Below are 22,710 nucleotides of genomic sequence, written 5' to 3' on the forward strand. Positions count from 1 at the left end.
TAGTCTAGTTCTTAAATATGTTGATACTGTAAAGGTGTTTGTTCTCATTAGGAACAATGAAGCAAATCTTCTTATAATTGCTCTGGTGATAACAGGACATTAAAGCCTAATTGCCTTCTTTAAAAATCTAGCACGTCAATTTCTTGCAGATTATCAAAATTGAAAAGGTTATGACTGCAGTTAAATATTCCTGGGTGAAAAATTCAATGTTAGTGCAATTGGTTGAGAATTAATTAGGGTATCCAACTCTAAGAAGAGGGATGCAGTGTGTTTGACTACAGAAGTCAAAGTTTCAAAATTATTTTGGAAATCCCAGTGAAATTTGCTAAATTAGTTTTGATTACTAATTTGAAAATATGTCACATAGAACTAGAGTTATGATACTTAAAATGTTTCAGTGTATATTCATTTTGTTTTCAGACTCAAACTTTTATCTTGTAGGAAATTGATGAAGCCTGTAAAAGAATAAAACGTGAGGTTGATGATTTGGGCCCTGAAGTTGGTGACATTAAAATCATTCCATTGTACTCTACACTCCCACCTCAGCAGCAGCAACGCATTTTTGAACCTCCACCTCCAAAAAAACAGAATGGAGCAATTGGAAGAAAGGTAGCATAGAAATGTTCTGTATAAATATTTTGTGTGTACTGTTAAGAATCAGCTTTCAGATGTCAAAGTGTATTGAATTACAAAGGGCAAAGTAATAGTGATTATGATTGGTTTGTACAGTACAAAATAATACGTATTTCAAAAGTAAATAAAGTCCTGGCCAGTGCCGCTCAGTTGGTTGAAGTGTAGTCCCATGAACTGAAAGTTCTCAGGTCCCATACCCAGTTAGGATGCTAGCCCAAGTTTGGTCCCAGGTCGGGGTGCTTAAGAGAGAGCCAGCTGCTTTGGTGATTCTCTCCCACATCAGTGTTTCCCCTACAACCCTGCTCTGAAATCTATAAGTGTGTGCTCTGGTGAGGATTTTTTTTTTTTTAAGTAAATAGAAAAAAATGTAGTTGGGCGCAGTTTTGTATATCTTTTGACTATAGAGTAAGCAGATACTACTTTCTACCCATTAGCAAGAAGTGTCCCCCCCTTGGCAAAGGGAAGTTTGGCTAGGGTGAGTTAAGAAAAGAGGAATATGGCCAAGTGCTTTTTCTCCCCGTTAAGTCACATGGTAAAAAAGCAGTGCCTTGACTTCTGCTTAGAATTTTTTTCAAGATCTAACCAAATGTCACGTCCATAGGAATGAAATGTTGACTGCACAGATTGCTAATAATAGCACAAATTACATTGCATAAGTTTCTTGAAAGCAGGGACTATGGATCTTTTTGGTGTGGATGTGTGCCCCTGGCAGAAGAAGGGAGCATGGGTTTTCCAAACCTGTTTCTGGGTGCTTTATTGGGGATGGGAAAGGGATCCGAGTTCCAGTGCAAAACAGTGTAGCCATTCATTTTTAAATAGATGGTGGTTCTAATAGATTCTTGGAAAAATAAGATGTTGTAGTGTTTGAAAAGGGTTGAAAATTACTAGAAGAATGGGGTTGACTTTTTTTAAAGCCCAGTCATTAAGTTATATAATAAGCAATGTGTGAATTTTAGTAAGACCCTTAAGTCTCTTGTTTTAAAGTTTTCATTTTTTAAAGTTGGTATCATTACCTTCATCACCTTGGCAGATGATTGTCAAGGATTGAGCTTGGTGTATATAGGTACCTACTTATCAAGAACAAACTAAGTCCTCCTAGTATCCACTGTAAATTTCTTGAGCTTATTATTAGTGTAGAAAACATCTTACTTGAAATATTACTCATTTGTAATGTACTTGTCAGTCAAATTTGGAATCTCTTGCTTTTCTTCTCTATTCAGAACTACCAGATCCACAACTTGCTACATTTTTAAATCTTTATGCTAATATTTTTAGTGACTGTTGAAAAATTACAAATTAATAAAGATATATAACTATTTTCATGGCTAATTCTTTAACATGGCTGTATAAAAATTAAATGAACCAGAAACACTTTTCAAATTTACTTCACTGAATGGTGCAACACAAGCCTGGTAGAATATAAATTAACAAGAAATTGGTGGGTGGGGGGGATGGCACACACCCAATATTTTGAGTTTTTCATTGATTGGCAAGAGTGGTCAGTGATGTTAAAAAATAGTCTGATCCTAGTTTCATTATTTTGAACTTTACAATTATTGTCATAGAGTTCTCTAGAACATGTTTAAAATAGTTTTCTTTTTTAACTTTATGTGCACCTTGAACTTTGGAGAAAACCTGAAGTTTTAAGGGATATGTATAGTATACAGTTTTCAAGTTGATTTGTTGACTGAAAAGTACTAATTCCAGTGAAGTTTTTAGCTTGATTCTGTATCAACAGATGTAAGTAAACATTTCTGTAGGAAATAGATGTTAATGTGCCCTCCATGCAAAGGATTTACTTTTTTGGGAAATGTGTGCGTTTGATAATGTCTGCATTTGTTTTAGTTTTCCAATCGTGTTCTTATTTATCATTGTGTAAAATTGGCATACAGCAAGATTTACTGCTTGTCTTTTTATGTATTTACATTTTTTAGTTACTTTGAGAAGTATGGATCCACATTTACTAATCTTAATTTTACATGTGAGCCTTTCTTTGCACTGTTAATTGAGGTCCCAGTTCGGTATATGATACATTTTGTAGAATCTACAACTTAAATTAAACCCATGGAATAGAATTGGTGGTTGTTTTTTTAACACTTTGTTTTCTAGTAAATCCTCGGAATACTGAAGAATATTTTTCACTGAAGACAGATTCTTCAGCAGCTGGTTGTAATATAAATGGTGGGGAACCACTGGAGTACCCAGGGCTCGGGCTTACCTTTGCTTTTCGAAACTTCACAATGAAAGTGAAGGGCCATGGTGTCACTTCATCGTACACTGATCGTGCTTCGTTCAGCTAGAGCACCAGGCCCTCTTCCTGGGAGATCATGTTCTCTATTGGCACAAGTCAGCTTCTTCTTAGAGGTGAAGAAGAGCACAGTCAGCCTCCCTTGGTGGTAGAGAGGGAGGGAGGACTTCTTTGGCAATCGATACATCATTCTTATTTTGAGGAAGAACACTTTGAAGCCCATATTTTAAGGACAAATGAAAAAGTATTATAGAAGGCTGGTTCATAAAGGAAGATGTGGTCATTAAGCCATATGTTTTGATGCTGAGTAGCATCGGAAGGAGGTAGGAATGCCAGCTGAGAACTCGAGATAGCTGAAGCACACTGGTCAGGTACCGGCTGGCATGCAAGATTAGCAGAGGACTGTGAGACCCGGGGCTTGGTTGGCCCAGTTAGGAGGGGAGAAGGGTTGGGGGGACTCTGGGGAAGGAGGAAGGATAGGAATCAAGGCTCACACAGATTCTATGAGGGAAAGTGGGTGGATACCACAATAGGAAAAACCTTAACAAATGTCACAACTTAGATAACATCCTGTCTACCTTATAAAACAAAGGCCTAGAGAGAGGCCAGTGCTTGATTCTCTGTCATGAATTTACTAGTTAAGCATCACTGTGCCAGTTACTAGAATGATGCTTTGATTCAAGAGTGTTAACTGTCACTGATAGGGATTCACAATTAATTTAGGTTAGGACATGTAGGGATTTACTTTCTGCTTTTACTTGTTTAAAACAAAATACAATCTGAACCTTTTTGTTGTTAAATTGCTTATGTACTTTGTTCTGATACAAGGGTAATAGCGTAGACTATAATAAATATTGAATGGTTTGGAACAAAGTATACTTAATACAGCTTTTAAAATTCTACCAAAGTAATTGTAATTCTGTATTACTTTATATTTGGTGGTACCTTTTGTAAAGCAGTGCCTTATTTGTTATTCCTCATTGTATTTATGCAAAATAAAGTTTATAATTTGTGGCAAACTAACAAAAAAATTTTTTTTTTTTTATAGAGAGGGTAAGGGAGGGAGAAAGGGAGAGAAACACTGATCAGTTGCCTCTCTCATGCTCCCAGCCAGGGTCCCAGCCTGCAAAACCCAGGCATGTGCCCTGACCGGGAATGGAACTTATGTTACAGTTTGCTAATGAACTTTCTTGGAGCATACGTTGTTCAATAAAAAAGAGAAATGGCCTTGTGGAGATGGTTCTGTAATTGTAAACACCCTGAATGATCCACTGTCTGGCTATAACTTGGTGTAGTGCTGCTGGGATGTCTACCAAAGATAATGTTCATACTGAGATGGAGACAGCCCCACTCCCCAGAGTTCTCGGGGTCCTAAAAATCCAAACTAGTTTAACTTAAATGTGTTAATGTGTCCAAATACAATTCAAGTGGAGCAAACTCAAGTATGCTGAGTTCTAATACTTTGAAGTGGAATTGTTGAAACAAATCAAAAGGAACCCCATTAGAAGGCCTTAGCACATAGGTGACTAACATAAGGCCCTCCGGCCAAATCCAGCTCTCCACCTTGTTTGATCTGGCCTAGCAGCAGCACTGAGCTCGCTCCCCAAGTTAAGGAGTAGTTCCAGTTACACAGTCCTAAAATTACCCTCTGCCCTTTGAAGGCAACAGTGAGGCCGATGTGGCCCCTGGTAACAATGAGTTTGACATCCCTGGCGTAGCATTAGAATGGGGCATATCTGTATGAAAGTTTATTCTTAGCACACTTGATACAGGAAAAGATAAAATTTGCAAGCATGTCAAACTTTTGTTTTAGAGTTTATTCTTTATTTAGGGTTAGCTACTTGGTAATGAGGTGTGAACACTTGAAGGCCTTTTGAACACTTACTGCCAAGTTACAATCTAGAAAGCTGGCACAATTTATATATGTATTTCTATCGGCCGTTATGGGTAAGTCCCTTGACAGATTTAGGGTTACTTTGTGTTACGACCAGTTTCTAGTTAGTTCATGTACCACATCGGGAACATACTCCTAGGGCTTGCCTCTCCCCCCTGCTTGGGTTCAGGGCAGCTGGATAATGTTCGTCATCTAATTTCCCTGTGTGTTCTTAGGCATTTGTGTACATGCTTGTGTTTCACTTCACCTTAGTACCATTCCTCCGCTCCAGTGGTAGAGTCGTTAGAAGGCGTTCCCTCAGCGTTGTGCAGTTTGTCATGTGTTTCCCTTTGTCTTTGTCCCCAAACCTACCTTTTGTAGTTTTAGAACCCTGCCTCCTTTTTAATGGTAGTAGGTGCTGTACTAATTGTCAAATCAGTGTGGTGAATATATCCTACTCAAAATTTTTTGTAACCTTAAATTTTTGTATTACCTTAAAGCTTATAATGAATTTAATTTTAGTCTTTCAGAAAAAAACAAATAGCACACTTCTTTAAGGACATTTTTAACACTTTGTATTTTAGAGTTTGACTTCTGGGTGACAGAACATTTGTCAGTGACGGGGCTTGCCAAGTTGGCATAATCACCCGATTTCAAACACTTTTGGAATTACATATTCATACCACCTCATAAGTATTTGATAAACACACAAAGAAAACACATGCATATCAAATAATTATTTTGTGGAGAGAAATTGGCTTATTTTTAAGTAACAACAGAGTTGATCACATCAAAAATTCTTATTCTATTCTAGAAAAAGTTAATGTATTTTTTAAAAAGTAATTTTCTTTGCTGTTCTAAAGATCTGTTCAGAGCTATAATAGTTTTTACTCCAACTGGAAGCCCTCTTGTAGAATCACAGGCATGTAGTAAGTTCTGTATAGTTTATAATTCCACATTCATTGTCGAATTTTTTTTTACAGCCCTGTTTTAGCTAGGAAGTTATAGTAAGTGAAAGTTATAAAATTGGAGCTTGGTGGTTTTAAAACCTTTCCACTATTAACTACTTACGCTTGATTCCTGGCTTTGCCACCTCTATTGCTAAATTTATTGCTTTTTCTGCTACAGCACACTGACTTTTTAGAAGAATATTTAAACTCAGGTTATATTCACATTCATCTGTCAACTTTATATACCTTGTTACCATTTCGGTTCTAGGCAATATTTAATACCATTTCATGTTTACCTAAGTGTCATCTAAATGTCTTGAAAAATGAATTTTAGTAACATTAATCACCTCTGGTTTCTTACCCATTTTATAATTACCAGTCTTTTCAACTGAATAGTGCAAAAAGGAAGCATTTTGGTTTTAGACATGTAAATGATTTTAAAATAACATCCCGTTAGTGATTCTTCAGTAAGTTTTTAAATCTTCCACAATTTCCTGACAGTATGAGTCCTTTTGTTTCTTACATGTGGCTTTCTTGCCTGTGGTGTCCTTATTTAAGCCGAACCTGATCTTGCTAGTGCTCTTCCTTTCTCTCTTGTGGGTTGGTCCCACCTTACCTTCAGTATCTCTCCTAAATGCCCTTTTCTCAGTAAGCTTTTCTTGTCTTTGCTGTGGAAGTAAAACCTTTTTAAATCTCATGTGGCATCTTTGGTATCATTTAAACTTTTTATCCATGTCTAATCTTCCTTTACACACTGTAAAAGCTGTAAGAGCAGACTCTGTATCAGATTTATCTTCTGTGTCAAATGCTTGCATATACAGGCATCTCCCACTTAATGACCGTAATCTGTTCCTGAAAATCAGATGTTCTAGGTAAAAAATGCTAATGAGGGCCGTATTTTTCCCATGGTTTAAAAAAGGAAAAAATATGTAACATGTTATTCACAAGTTTCTAACCTATTTCCCAAAACATCTAAAATAATAATAAAACACATAAAAGCAAGCTATATTAGTATGTAAACATTATTCCCTGTCAATTAAAAAATTCGACAGATTCTTTATAATTTCTTTGTGCAGTGACATGTTATATGTCATCCTTGAGATTTTTACACTTTGCAAAACACCTATGTTAGATTCTCATGTCTGCCTGTTCTTCTTGGATTATAAGTTGAGATTCCCCTGCATCCCAAGTCATGTGTTGTTTTATTTAATATATTTGAGTTCAGTGATAGAAAATTTTCATTTGAAAACACTGGAAGATGTACATGTGTGGAGTTGGGTATGAAACGAGTGTTTTGTCAGGGAGGTATTCTGTAAGGTAAGCTTATATTGCTTTATTGATATATTTTTTATGTTATTCTTCTCTGAGTAATCAAAATGGACTAGATTTTATTGAAAAAGGAAGGTGCTATGATGAGGTAAATGAAATTTTGCTTTCTTAAATATTAGTCTTTTATGGCCATTGAGATCAAGCCTTATTTTAGGTTAATTTATTGGATTGAAATTTAGTGTTAGTGACAGTTAGTAGTTAATCTTTCTGTCATTTGAATTTTACTTGTAATATAATTTTCATACTGTTTATTTCTAAACAGGTAGTTGTGTCAACTAACATTGCGGAAACATCTTTGACAATAGATGGTGTGGTATTTGTGATTGATCCTGGATTTGCGAAACAAAAGGTACGTATTTTAATATGATAGTCACGTAATTTATAAATTAGTGTTAGTTTAACAGTAGTTACCACCTACTCATTTATCGGCTGAACTGTACTTTTTAGAATTACTTTTCTGTTACCATTTTTAGAGCTCGGCGATATGAACCCTTTGTGTTGTAGCTGGCTCTCACAAATTAAAGCCATGTTTAATGTTTAATCTTTGACCTTTTTTTCTTTATCTCTTTTTAAGGTTATATTTTCTTTGTTTGTATATAATACCGGTGATCGTTTTAGTTTGTATGTTTATTTAAGGAATATGGGAGTAGTAATAATAGTACAGGATTACCATCCCTGCAGATCAGTTACTTATCCAACTACATTAGTGTTATTATTAGGTGGCACTCAGTCCAGTATTTGAAAAAAGGCATTATGTGAACCTCTAGTTTAACAGTACTGAATAGCAAGCACTTTTGCCAAGTGAGGTGACTGCTCAGTTAATATGTTTTATTATTCAGAGTTCTTTGTTTATATTTTATAGGTATGATTGAAAGAATTTGTTGTACATAGTATTCCTGTTTTTGATGGGAAGCTTTCCCTTGAAACTGAAAGCATGTTACTGATTTCTGGACCAATTTTGAAATATTTTTCTTGAGTCCCACTCTGAACATGAGGTGTTGGAATTAACAGGTTCTTTTCAGGCAAAAGTCTTTAGCACTATTCACTATATAAAATTTTAAGGTAAAAGTGGTAGAACTGAAATTATTTTAAATTAGAAAGAGTAAAGATTATCTGTGTGTTAAAGCAAGAGCTTTCCCATGTTACCTTGAGTTTTTCAGAATGATGGACTCAGAACATCTGAAATAAAGTTAAGGCATAGAATGATAGATTCTGTTTCTGTAGTAGCGTGATTTGTGGTTATCAGTACTGTGTTTATTTGGGGATTAACTGTGGGCTTTGGGTGCTTCTGGTGAATCACAGTTTTGTGTTTAATTGAAGAAAAAGTCATTTTGTTATTTTTATTTTAATAGGTGTACAATCCTCGAATCAGAGTTGAGTCCCTTTTGGTGACAGCTATTAGTAAAGCTTCAGCCCAACAAAGGGCTGGTCGAGCTGGGCGTACCAGACCTGGGAAATGCTTCAGACTTTACACAGAGAAAGCTTATAAGACAGAAATGCAGGTAAGGGATTACTGTATCTTTCCTGTGTGTTTGGAAGGTTAAACTGAATTTGTTACCAGAAGAAAATTGCTTTATTTCATACTGCCTTTTGGCACCATAAGCTCCTTAGTTTTTTCCTGATCAGATTATGGTGTAATCTGCCAGTGCAGTTTGAAGTTGAGGTGGACCAGGCAGTACCACTTAGAACTCTGCGGAGACGGTTCACAGAAAGTGTTTGATTCCTTTCAAGTTTGTTCTACATGTTTTTTTCTCATCTGAGTCAGTGATTAAGAAGTAATGCCAAAGTAACTAGCTAAAGAGGCAGAGAACCAGCTATATTTTGTTTTGTGGAGCAAGAGGATTAAGGAATATTTAACACAACAGACATTTTTTGTTTTTTGCTAGGATAACACCTATCCTGAGATTTTGCGTTCTAATTTAGGATCAGTTGTGTTACAGTTGAAGAAACTTGGTATTGATGATTTGGTGCATTTTGATTTTATGGATCCACCAGGTATGAATTCTCAGCATATTTTGTCAAACGTTTTAACCAAAATTGGCTGTCTTTCTCCTATTTAGTACATATTTAAAACATTTAACTTTTTTCTTCCAGTAAACATCAAAATAAATCCTGTGTGTTAACATTAAAACTAGAAGAGTGTCATTTATGTCAATCAAATTTTCCCCTTCAGAATAACTACAATTTTCTGGTAATTGATGAAAATGTGAGGAATTAGAGGGGGGAAAACGTTGGCTCAACACGTTGTTGAATTAACAGTTACGAAGATGACCACTTTAACTACTACACAGGAAGTTTTTGTAATTCTGTATGGGTCATTGTTTGCTAGCTATCTAATTGAATTTGGTGACAGTTTGCGTTTTGGTTTGTTCCACTGGACTGAAGAGTGAGGTCTCTTGTAATTGTATTGCGCCAGATCGTTGCTCACTGGAGGCAGCTTGTCTAATAGATTGCCTTCTCCCCCCAGCTCCTGAAACTCTGATGCGAGCTCTAGAACTTTTGAATTATCTGGCTGCTCTAAATGATGATGGAGATCTGACTGAATTGGGATCCATGATGGCAGAGTTTCCTCTAGACCCACAGCTCGCTAAAATGGTTATTGCAAGTTGTGACTACAACTGTTCTAATGAGGTCCTATCTATTACTGCTATGTTGTCAGGTAATAGAGGGAAAAGAACTAAAAAAAACCCAGCTCTTCAAAGTTTGGGTGGACTTCGCTTTTGGTTTTGCTTTTTAATATTTAGTATGGTAGTAGATATTATAGCTGGTTTTAAGGAATTCATTTTGTTTCCTAAATATCTTGTAAATAGCTTCATAATGACATAGTATTTAGAAAAGTCAAATTCGTCATTGTGCACAAAATATAATAAGAACATTGGCTTTCTTCAGTACAAATAAAAATTGAAATAAGAAAAAATAAGTCTGAACACAGCTGTAACTGCGTTTTTGGCAGGCCCATCAGTTTTGCGGTGTATTACTGACAGTATGAGAAGAACTTTGTTCTGGCACTTTGCAGTATTAGGTCAGCATGAGCTAAACCCAAACTGTCATTGAACGTAGGCCTTTTCTGCGCATGTAAATATGTTCCAGTGACAGCCAGAGATGAATTTCAAGCTTAGTATCAAAGAAATAGAAGTAGTAGTATATAATGTTAGGCTTAAAATTTAACCTGATAATTCTTTTACCATGGAAGACAGACATTTGATAACAGAAACACACATAAGAGAAAATTGCTGATGTTGAAAATTAGAAATTAAGCTGAATAAGTAGTGCTGTTCAGTAGCAGAAAAACTTAATGCACAAATGAAGTAGTAACTTGGAAATTACATTTTCCAGAAAGAAGAAATATTGTTAACATACAAAAATGTACCCTGATTCTTTTAGCGAAACAAAAGTTTTTATTGACCATTGAAGTACTCTATAATACTAGTTTTAGTACTGGGGAGAATTTGACTTTCAGTCGCAGAATGGTTTATCAGTCTTAATTATAATTTAATGCCTCAAGTAACTCAAAATCTTATGGAATCAAAGAATAAATTGAAAGTTTTCTAAATAAAAAAATTTTTGGCCTAGTTTAGATGTATGGTATATATTTTAATGGTGTGATTTTTTTAAAAAAAATCTACGAACTAGCTAAAATGTTTTTTTGCAGAGTTATGACTGATCAGACTCAGAGCAGATGGGCAGGGCAGTGTATCGAATCATTTTAATTAAATTGTAGTCTTACTTGCGGAGGTGGTGGTAGGTTGTTGTCTGCCTTTGTTATTATGTTGTTTGTTAGATTCTCCCAGTGTGCTTATGTCAAGAATTTAGTTTTTAAAGAATATATAGGGCAAGAGTTAACAGATTATGTGTGTTTATTTGTTATCTATCCAGTTTTTATTTTTCCTAGTTCTCTTGTCAGGCATACAATTACCATTGTTTGGGAATACTAGTCCCTTAAAAAATTGGTCATTGCGATGCAGTTGAAATCTTCTAAAACTACATGTCTTATTTGTAATAGGAGTTCTGAAAACAGGGTTTACTGGTCATCGTCTTCAGCATGTTAAGGGAGTAAATATTTATGTGCAGCAGTTACTGAGCATGCCATTTATGGGGGGAAATGTTGATAGGCGAGGAAGTCATGGAACAAAAAGATTGCTGTGGTTGGAATGTTTTCCTCTTAAATAGTTTGTGATTTATAGTATAAATCGGAGGTCACATGGAGTGCTACTTATTCCCACTAACTGGTAGCTAGTTCACATTAACTTCTACAACTGTGAGAGGTTTCTGTACTTTAATGAAATTACTTTGCCTCAGTTACATTAAGTAAGACTTAATATTTACTGTGATCATGTGTCATTGTCTCTCTTTGGCTTCTTTGGCATTTTTTTTAAAGGGGAAACTGTATGGGAAAGTAATTCGATACTGTATATGATTTCATTGTCGATTATTCCCATTATTTTCTACTTGGACTGATAATTTATGACTTTTTGAATTGACAAGGTTTTAACAGCTTTAAAATGTGTTGACAAAGTCCCAAGCTGTTAAGTATTTTTATTTTCATACTGCTTTTGTGACTATGGAATTGCTAAAAGTGAATTAAGGAAAGTTGTATTTCAAAAAATGTAGTGCACGCTTTGTAACAACTTAAAGTTTTATGTGAATTAATATTGAGGCTCTAAACAAATACTGTAGTTAAATATTTTTATGACCCTTGAAATAATAACTGTTTCAGACTAATTGTCAACTTTTTAAATACTGGATTTTGCTTTTATATTGAGGTTTTGATTTTAACAACAGTTTTTTGTTGTTGTTTTTTAACTTGGGACTTTATTTACTAATCTTTTTATTAAAATGCTGGAAAACTGGGCTGAATAGCCTCAGCCTTTATGAATTTTCTTAACCCAGAGGCGGTTTAACCTTCCACCACTACTGCTATCATCAAAACCCAAGATTTCATGATATTTTTTATGTTTACATATGCTTCTGCTCACCGGTGCTAATAGTGATACCCACCAGTTGGTAATAGCCACATCACTAGGGAAAAAATTACAGTAGAAATGTGGCAGCAGACTGGTTGGAAAGTTGTTTCGAGCCCCGCAGGGGTCAGGTGTAGCTTCATAACTTTTATAGCCATTCAGTGGATTTAGTGGATGGCCTTTTGGAAAATTGCATACAGCTAACAGGCTATTGACACCGTAATTCTGGTTATTGGTAGAGCTATCAGCACTGGTTTTTGAAATAAGTCGAGCTTTCTAGTATCTTGATGGCCTTCAGAATAGCTGTTTTGATGCCTACTTTCAGACCTAGTTAAAATAATCAGGTACTGTGTAGCTTTGAAACCCTCTTGTCTTACAGATGTGGTTAGGTGTTGATGTACCAAATCAAGGTAGTAAACAGTCCAAGATGCAGTTGGAGGCCATCCTGCCCTGCCCTATGCTCTGTGAACTGACCTAGCTAGGCCTTGTTCCTCTATCTGTGAATGCGTGACTCATCGATATGGGCGTTTGTGTTGGGCCCATACCAACCTTGTTTAGTCCCACAGTGTTTTGTTCGCCCCACGGAGGCCAAGAAAGCTGCGGATGAGGCCAAGATGAGATTTGCCCACATAGATGGAGATCATCTGACACTGCTGAATGTCTACCATGCTTTTAAACAAAGTAAGTGTGAAACAGATGGATGGCATTCTTTTGTCTGAATGTCACATGCATCATGATCTCACTTTCATTTACTTGTGACTGCACACTAGAAAGCCAGGAGGTCTTTTTAGAAAAAACTCCTGAGTAGCATTTAAGATAGAAATTGATTTTTTTTTTTTAGTTTTGCTTTTATAATGAAGAGAGGGCACCAATTATAGAAAGCTGGAAAATATGGGGCAAGAGAAATGAAAAACTTGTCCCTGGCCTGGTAGCTCAGTTGGTTAAGTGTTATCTGGATACACCAAGGTTGCAAGTTTGATCTCCGGTCAGGGCTCATAGAAGAATCAACCAGTGAATGCATAAATAAATGGAACAGCTAAATCGACCTCTCCCCTGCTCTCGCTGTCCTCCCTGCTTCCCTGTTTCATCAGTCTCTCTTCTCTCTCTAAAATCAGTAAATGAAAAAAAAATTTGTAATGAAATTTAACTCTAAAATACAAATTTTTAAATATTTCCTTCTGTTTATATTCACACATTTTGTGTTTTTTAATGAATAGTTTTGTGTCACTTGTAAGGTTTTTACTACTTTTACTAATAAACAGCTTTTACATAATCAAATAATAAATATCAGGTACTAACAAAATAGAAAAACAGGCAAAAAATGTAAATGACTGTTCTTTAGTCAAGCTACAAGGGGTCTGTAAATTCCCAAGAGGGGCAAAGTCCACCTTTTCAAGAAATGCATTGTTACTGAGAGTTAACATTTTCCTACCTATGTAATTGAACAAAGTCACCTGTGTGTGCAATTTGGTTTAGTGGAACAGTCATACAACAGAGGTGGGAATTTAAATTGTTGCCTTTGTGAAAAGCAGTAGAATTTATGTTACCAAGAACCTTACAAATACACCTTTTCACCCAGAAGTTATCTTTTAGTATTTTGTGGACACAGATGTGATTAAGGATTTTCATTCCAGATTTATTTTTTATGGTTTTTTTAAAGAAGGGAAACTACCTAAATAACCTACCAGTAGAAAGATAATTCAGTGATTTATGCTACAGCTACATGATATTGTAGCTTTGAATCACATTTTCACCCAATATTGAATAACCTAAAAGCATTTTTCAGTTGTTTGAAATTAAGGAAAGAGTAATAATCAAGTTCTCGCTAGATGCTGTTGTTGAAATGCACTGTTTATAAAATTAAGAGAGAGGAAAACTTACGAGAAAAAATGAAGAACTACATGTAATGGTTTCTGCAAGTCTTTGATTTCCACATATCTGTATGCTAACCTGATGGATAACAGTAGAGTCAAAGACAGCCCCACATTATCATTGCCTTCACCAGAAATGTGGGGTCCTCACTCTTAAGTTTGTGGTTTCTTCTAGTAAGTTTTTAAATTTATAACATTGCTGTTCACATTTTGCACCTTTTGGTTTGTTTGTAACTCATTTCTATTATCTCATAAAAGTTCTACTTAGACTTCTAAAATAGTCCTTTGACATGTCTCTATAGGAGTGGTGGTGACTTGGTCCATCTCAGGGTCCACCCAAAAAGTGCTAGAGGGCCAGTATGTGGAACAAAGACCATAGCAACCAAGGTATTGCACACCTGGGTACTACCTGTGAATCCTGGTCTGAATTTAAGTAGAATCAATGATACCAGGTGAGAAAGGGTGTGAGACCCTTCTCTGCCAAGGTAGAACAAATTTGGGGCAGATAAGGGAGGTGAGTGAAAAGTGATTGGTGTGAGATGAAGGTCATACATAGTTTGCTTCAGAACATTTATTTTACCCCTCTTAGGCCTTGTGTATTGGAAATGCATAATATTAAAGACTGTCCTTGCTAGCCTAGGACAGTTTGGGAACTCTGTTCCTGTTGTGTGCCAAACTGTGTCACACTGGTTTTATACTGTGTTTGACCATCAGACACATCACTGACTCACAGGCTGACGACTGCTGTAAAGAGTAAGGCCTTGAGAAGTGCAGGCTCACTTCCATCTTGGTTCCCAAAGTCCTTTGGTAGCATTAAATACTGTTTTAAGTGGAAATTGAGATTTCTAAAGGAGCAGGTGGTTTCTTTAAACCATTACTCTTATAAGACATTTTTAATTTTTTAAATTAGAGATTGTATTGTATTGTCATTGAAGCTTTTGATAACTAGCACAGCAGTATATTTGCATTTCAAACTTGTTACAAAATGAAATCTAGTATTGGTGTTGGGACTGTATTAAATATGATGTAGGATTGATGTTGGGACTGATTTTAAATAAAAATGTAACAGTTCATTGTTTGAAGTTAGGAACTTAAGATTTTGACAACATTACTAAATAATGCTTGTTCTTTTTGCACATATTTATACTTTGGAGCTTCCTGTGAGAATACTGATCAGTAGATATCTACAAAAGCTTTATCCTACTCTTAAATAGGACTAGCAGTAAGAGAAAGTTTTGGGCATTAGTAGAATGATGCTGTCTAGTCACTGGCACTAAGATCAAACCTCTAGATGTATTTGGACATTTCATATCCCAGTTGAATCTGGAATGTTTTCACGACTGATTTCTAAATGATACTATGTTGTTATTAATTGAAATAATAAGTATATTTGAAAACAGCAAGTACATTGTTGATTAGTCAGGAGGATAAATTTCATTAGAAAATAATGATTAATTACATTAAAGGCTAATATTTATCTTAATCCTATTCATTTCATACGTGAAAATCAAGTAGACTTGAGTTATTTCGCAGTGCCTTAATTTTCAATCTAAAATTGATTGGCTTTAGATTTTAAGTGTAGTTTACTGTGTTAGTGAGAAATACATACCTAGGATATTTGTTTATTTTAGTCATTTATTCATTGACTTACTTATTTTTATAGAGATGGGGAGGGAGGGAAGGAGAAAGAGAGAGGGAGTGAGACATTGATATGGAAGAGAAGCATCACTTGGTTGCCTCTCCTGCTTTCCCCCTGGAAACAAGCAGCTCCCACTCGCTTTGTGGGCGGGGTGCCAACTGAGCCATGGTAGTCAGTGCGTACCTAGAATGACTTTAATGCAGTGTTTCAGGTTTTGGATTTTTATTTCTCCCATTTATGAAATTATTTCTCACAAATTTACATAAATAATGTCTGGTGGTTCTGTCTTGACAACTTAAACTTGTTGTGTTCTTTGGTACTCTTTGGTGTATTATAAAACTTGAAAACCTCAGAAAAGCTTCACTCCAAAAGTTCCCATTTTTATTGTCAGTTTCGACATTCTCATTGCCTTTCAGCTTTTTAAAGAGCATCAGCATAAGCAAAACTACCTCTAAAGCATACTTCTCTGTTTCACCTCTTGAAGATAATTCAGTGCTTTGTTTTAAATGTAAGTTCAGATGGGTACCTTTCATTTTTCATTTTAGGTGTGTTAATGATGCCTTTAACACATCAATTCTTCAATTTAAAGGTTCATTTTAGTACCCCAAGTACCTACCCATTCTGTTTATAAAATGTGGCTTCATTTTATAATTGGTCAACATTTATTAAGATAGCTGTTGTTCCTCTGAAAACCTACTGAAAAAAGACATTATAATTGGTAGAATTCTAAAACCAAGAAGAAAGACATGCCAAAGGTTAACGTATATCATAGTAGCAGGAGGAGGCCTTTCCCCCCATTTCACAATGACCCTCTTAGATTTGTTTTTCAAAGGGTCTCCTTGTACATAAAGCATTATGCTCCAGTTTGAGCTCTTAGAGTAGCAACACTAGGTTAGTGGGAGTCTTGTCAAGGATTTATCAGTGGAGAGATTGCTTTGATAGTCAGTATCTGTAGTAAAGTTATTTGGAAATGCTTAAATATAGGCTTTATTCAAACATATGAGTAGGGTTTCAAGACATCCTTGTAAAATTTGTCACTTGGATTTGTCTGCCACTAAGGTGCATGTGGGTAACAGTAAAACTGGAAATACTTTTAAGTTTTGGTTGCTCTACCTCAGGCATAATTAAAGAAAAATACACCGTATTCATTTAAAATGCACTGTTGTAACTTTTATTATTTTATTTTATTTTTTTAATATTTCATTTTTAGAGGGTGGGGAGACAGGCAGAGGAACATCAATGTGTGGTTGTCTCTTGCACCCCGCCCCCCCTCCCCCCACGACCTGCAGTGGGGGCCTGGCCCGCAACCCTGACATGTGCCCTGACTGGGAGTCATACTGGCAACCCTTTAGTTCAGCGCTCAATCCACTGAGCCACACCAGCCAGGGTGACAGTTGTAACTTTTAAATTGAGTTGGATAATTTAAGACAATGATTTTCAACCTGTGTGCTGTAAATTTTTAAAACATGCAATACTTGGCTATTTAGTCAGGGTCACTGACCTCTTTCCTTTTAGATGGTCAAAGTAAAAAATGGTAACAGCAAACACAGTGGCCACCAAGTGTGAATGAATTATACATATATATATTTTAGTCAGGTCAGAAAAAAAGTAGTTTGTTGGGTTACAGAATTTTAGTAAATAGTTTATGTGTGCCATGAGGTGGGAAAGGTTGAAAATTGCTGATCTAAGGATGTCTTTTGTTTGAAGATAAGAGACACGGCGTTGTACTAAAGTTCTTTCACCCGCCTCTCCTTGGACCAGCAATTGAAAATAATCAGGTGAATGTTTATGGGTAAAATAAGTCATAAAAAATAGTTTATTCAGAGTCATGGTTTTGAAACCCTAGTGTTATTGCCTATTTTGGTCCTCACTACAGATTTTTGGGAAAGTTGTTTAACATTGTGATTCATTTATTGGGATGATTTGCATAAATCCCTTTTCTGGATTATTTAGCTTAGTCTTATAACAGTTTTCCTTTTTAATTGGATGATAACACCTGTTTGGATGATTCATGTCCCCCTTTTTCCCCCCCTTCTTCAACTTCGTAGATCATGAATCGGTTCAGTGGTGTTATGACAACTTCATTAACTACAGGTCTCTGATGTCGGCAGACAATGTACGCCAGCAGCTATCACGAATTATGGACAGATTTAATCTGCCTCGTCGGAGTACTGACTTTACAAGCAGGGACTATTATATTAATATACGAAAAGCTTTGGTTACTGGGTATTTTATGCAGGTATGTGGATAACACAGAAATGCATAATAAATATTTCTATGAAACTGTTTGCTTCCTATAACAGCCCTTTGAATCCATTAGAACATAAAAGTCAGTTTAATAAAGCCTGTGAATGTTGATCTTAAATGTTGTATCTAGATTCTTGAATGAACTAATATACTAAGACATTTATGTGTCTAATGAATAACAAAGTGCGTAAATGACAACTTACCAATTCAGTTAGATAGAAATCAATTTTAGGATTACTTTCTTATTAATGGAGTGTTTTTTATACCAAATGAATATGTTGGCCAATTTGGGGTGGGATTAGCAGCTATTTCCTCAATGTAAGTTCTAACTCTTAACACTTTTGATAAATGGATTAGTGTTTCCTCAAATCTAGACCTTTATTATTAGAGACAGAAAATCATAGCAGACAACTAAAAGGAAGTAGTTGTCTGGGTGAATCCTCCACGTAGAATCTAATCACCCCAAATCCAAATATTCAGCTATATTTCATTCAGTTTTCTGTAGGGGTCTTTGGTATGTATAAGTGAGTTGAGTGTTATAAAGGCCAAAAATGTTTTTTGAGCTAAAAGAACAAAGATGAAAAACAATTTTTAAATGTTTTACTTAGTTTTAAGTGTGTTGTTACATTGGATGCTATAGGGATTGAAGTTTCAACTTTTAAGGGATTTAAAATTGTTTTAAGAAACTCAAATTTTTTAGTGATAAATATGAAAAATCAGCTTATTACTTGGTGTAGGTTTGATTTTAATCATCCTTCCATATCCTGCTTGCTTGTTCATTCTCTTTTTTGTGTCTGTTTAGCAAGATGTGGCTGGCCTTAAGACTATTATGAGCTCAGTAAATAGAATGGACCTAAATGCAGAGTCAAAATAAAAGTTAACAGATTGGTGCCTTGTTTGTATTTGTAATCAAAGCAACTAAGAATATTGAAATATTGAAATTTTATAGAAATATTTATTGCACCATTTTCTTATAAGGTCTTATGCTTATTAGAACTAGGTAAATAGTAAACTATGAAAGTTCTCTAGATTCCTGACTATATTCTTATGTACTAGGGTACGGTAGGTTTTGGGGGTTTTTTTAATCTTAAATTTGCTTTTATAGTTCAAAGATGAACAAAGCCATACTCAGTAAATTATGGATTTCAAATTCTTCAAGGTTGAAGATTGTTGGAAAATGGGCATGGATACTAGTACCCGGCACTTAGTAGTTGCTTACTAAATATTTGGTTGACATTGAGTTCATTTTTTATTATCAGTAATTGTTAATCATTTTTATTATTTACACACATTTTTTAAAAAAGATTTCTTATCTACTTATTTTTAGAGAGGGGGTGGATAAAAAAGGAGAGAAACATTGATGTGTGAGAGAAAACTCTGTTGGTTGCCTCTCGCACAACCCTAACCAGGGATCTGCCGTGCGACCCAGACATGTGTCCTGACCACAATTAAACCAGCCACCTTGGGGTTTGCAGGCTGGCACACAAGCCACTAAGCCACACCAGCCAGGGCTATTTACATATACTTTTTATGTTACTAGAATATTAGAAAGGTTATGTGGTTATCTGCTTTAGCATTTGTTAATTAAAATATTAGATGAGCGCCATCGATGTGGTTGATTATAGATAAATATAGACAAGATGCATATGCACCTTTTAAATACTTTCTGCCTTTTAGATTTTTTGCCCTTTATTTTCCTATCTTAAATATGAATCTTCTAGTAATTGTTCATTTATTTCATAGTTGTCACCTGGTGTTAAAGAGCCCACTGAAATAGTCTAAGGCAGGGAAAGGACCAGATAGTATTTACCAGTATATCAGGCTTTGTGGGCCCATTGGGTCCTTGTTGAAACTGCTCAACTCTGCCTGCCTGTTTAGTGCAAAAGCAACCTTGGACAAATGTGTGGCCCAATAAAACATTACTTAGGGACACTGAGATTTGAACTTTATGTGATTTTTATTTAGTACCAAATTTTTTTTATTACCCTCTCCCCCAGTCATTTAAAGATGTATAAACCATTCTTGTCTGACAAGCCTCACAAGCACAGATAGTGAGTTGGAATTGGTCTGTAATACTTCAGTCATCTCTGCTTCTTGCCAGGCAGTGAGAAGTAAGTATAGCCAGAGACTACAAAGCAAAAGGCGGGGCCTGCGCATTCCTAATTATATGTGTAGGTAGCATTACACCACTCCTCTTTTGTAACTAGCGCATCAGAAGCATTGCATTAACTCAACTTGGTTTTGGTTTCAGGTGGCACATTTAGAACGAACAGGGCATTACCTAACTGTGAAAGATAACCAGGTGGTTCAGTTGCATCCCTCAACTGTTCTTGACCACAAGCCCGAATGGGTGCTTTATAATGAGTTTGTTCTTACAACAAAGAATTACATTCGGACGTGTACAGATATCAAGCCAGAATGGTAAGCAACATCTTTTGTTCATCAGTCTTTGTTAGAATTTTGCTCAGAATGGAATCTTTGTTACAGGATAGGCATTCTTCCTTTCCCTCACGGAGGAACTTGGTATTCTATGTACTTCCATGTGAACTTACGGGGCTTTGACCTGATGGTATGATTGATTTCTTACAATCTTTGCTTTGCCAAGAGGACAATGCGATTGTTGGTGTGAGCATGGGCAGGATTTGGGACCAAATATATAAAACTACAATGCCTAGCATCGAGAGTGCTTCTTGGAGTCATTCTCTTGCTGTTGTGATTAACTCAAATTCCCTGGTTTCAGAAGTCAGGCTTTATATTCTGTCTGTTCCATTATAATAGGCTCTCAACTATTTATTATTTATATGTTGGTGCTTTGGGAGCTAAACAAGCATAAAAATTATGCCTGTCTTTGTATCTTAGCATATTTGATTTTACAAAATGTAATAGAACTGGTTGTTATTTTAAGCAAAATTAGCTCTTCCCAACCCTTTGTGTGTGGTGCCCTCCCCACCCCCACCAAGAATCCATTCAGTAACTTAGGATGGGGCATATCAGCCGAGAACGATGGGGCTGAAAGCACTTATTTAGTTGATGTCACTTGCTGTATATCGTGAGGCTTCTTTCCTACACTGATTTATGACTTTTGACACAAATTGTATAGGACATTACCATTTTATCTTACATGCTTTGTTGAGAAAAAATCGTATGGCTAAACATTAAAAAGGTTTCATTTTCAGTCAAGTGTATGCTTTAGGGTATAGAGTTATAGTTATTAAACTTTAAAATGAGAAGATCCAATCATTTGAAAACCAAGATGTTTCTTAATATAACCTGTATTACTCTATAACCTTGGAAAGATTGGTCAGAATGATGTTCTAGAGTAAATAAGTTTATGTTAATGATTTTATATTAATGTAAATAAAGGGTTTTATGCATTTTTGAGTTTAAGTTTATGGAAAGTCCAACATCAGAAAATTTATAGCTTATTACAATTATACATTGCTAACAGTGTTTACAGGGGTTAGGCATTTGTAATTTTAATGTTGATTTGGATTTGTAGGTTTGTGTTAGCCACACAGTTTATTCAGTTTATTAATGAGTAATGCCAATCCTATTAGCAGCTCCAGAACTTTAATTAAATGTTAATTTGGTAATTTTTTCCCTCCTGGACAGGTTGGTGAAAATTGCCCCTCAATATTATGACATGAGCAATTTCCCACAGTGTGAAGCAAAGAGACAGTTGGACCGCATCATTGCCAAACTTCAGTCCAAGGAGTATTCACAGTACTGAATTCAGTGCTTAGAACTGAACTTACTCAGAGGACAGCTTTAAAAGATGAACGAACTGAAAAGTTCAAGTTGTGCTCTTCACGTTGGTTCAATAATGGCCTTTATTTGAAAGCTTTTTAATTTTTCTTTACAGTAAATATTCCATTCTGATTTCATAAATTAAACATTTATGCCTCCCTTTTGTGTTGACACTGTAGCTCATACTGGAAAAGTCGATCAATGTTTTGCAGTTTATTGAAAGTAGTTCTATATATAACAATGTTTAAGCATTTCTTTAGAAATGGTTGAAAATGCTTCTAAAATGTGATTATCGACCATGGTATGCATGATCGTTGTAATTGTTGACATTCCTTTTAGAAGTTGTGAAATGTTACAACTTGTGCTTATGTAGACACAATCTTCTGTCTCAGTACAGAGGCACTGACTTCAATAAAGTCTATTTATACTAATTTTGGCCAAAGCACTTCGATATCTTTGTTCTAGTCTCTTTAAGTCGTCTTCTCTTCCCAGCTATGGGGATTTTTTGTTTTTTAATTGTAAGTATACTCTGGTTACATATTTAGTATCTTCCTACAGAACTGTTCCTTAGATAAAGTAGTCAGCAAAGCCTATTTTAAAAAACCCAGCTTAGCACTTTGTTAGGTTAATCAGAATGATCTAATGGGATAAAGTGTGTAGATTTGATTCAAAATTGGATCCCAAAAAACAGACTAATGAAAGCAGAGCTTCATCCTAAAGTTCATTTCAGAAGGCTGGTAATGGTTAAACCACAAGTATTCTAAGCACTCTGGTCTCTGAAACAAATGTTTCTTTGTATTGAATAGATAGTGGGGAGTGATGTTATATTGTACATCTTGGTCTTGATTTCAGTATTGGATGTTTTAGGCAGTGTACAAAAGCAACTGGTATAGTGTGTTAGAATGTGCATTTGACTTTCCATTTCCTGTAATAGGCAGCAGTAGACAAGTTAAAAACCCTTTCTAATCCATAAATGAAATGTTTGGTGTGACCCATCAAAGGGCCTGTAATAAATTACTTCGTTTCATTTGAAGACTAAATACTGTACTCATTAATGTCTGGACACCCTTCTTCCACCACTGCTTCTTTAAAAGTATTTAAACACTAAAGGAAATTTACATGTGTGTAGTTGGGATTTAAATATACTTTGAAGTATATTTCTAGTATTATGTGACTTAGGAGAGTTAATTGGGCAAATTAAAGAGTATTTCA

At 35.5% G+C, this 22,710-nt stretch overlaps 1 protein-coding gene across 1 annotated transcript in view; it reads left to right on the forward strand.

Moving 5' to 3' along the window:
• DHX15 (DEAH-box helicase 15) overlaps window positions 1-21,943 on the forward strand; it is a 54,383-nt gene extending 32,440 nt beyond the window's left edge. The window contains exons 6-14 of the mRNA XM_037044925.1: window positions 442-609; window positions 7,296-7,382; window positions 8,386-8,535; window positions 8,920-9,028; window positions 9,501-9,692; window positions 12,553-12,675; window positions 17,553-17,743; window positions 20,003-20,172; window positions 21,364-21,943. Coding sequence (XP_036900820.1) covers window positions 442-609; window positions 7,296-7,382; window positions 8,386-8,535; window positions 8,920-9,028; window positions 9,501-9,692; window positions 12,553-12,675; window positions 17,553-17,743; window positions 20,003-20,172; window positions 21,364-21,481 — 1,308 coding nt within the window. The 3' untranslated portion in view covers window positions 21,482-21,943. The remainder of the gene's footprint in view (window positions 1-441; window positions 610-7,295; window positions 7,383-8,385; window positions 8,536-8,919; window positions 9,029-9,500; window positions 9,693-12,552; window positions 12,676-17,552; window positions 17,744-20,002; window positions 20,173-21,363) is intronic.
• Window positions 21,944-22,710: the final 767 nt, after the last annotated feature.

This window comes from Sturnira hondurensis, unplaced genomic scaffold (genome assembly GCF_014824575.4).
Source record: "Sturnira hondurensis isolate 20B ecotype Veracruz unplaced genomic scaffold, ASM1482457v3 Scaffold0000780, whole genome shotgun sequence".
Classification (NCBI taxonomy): domain Eukaryota; kingdom Metazoa; phylum Chordata; class Mammalia; order Chiroptera; family Phyllostomidae; genus Sturnira; species Sturnira hondurensis.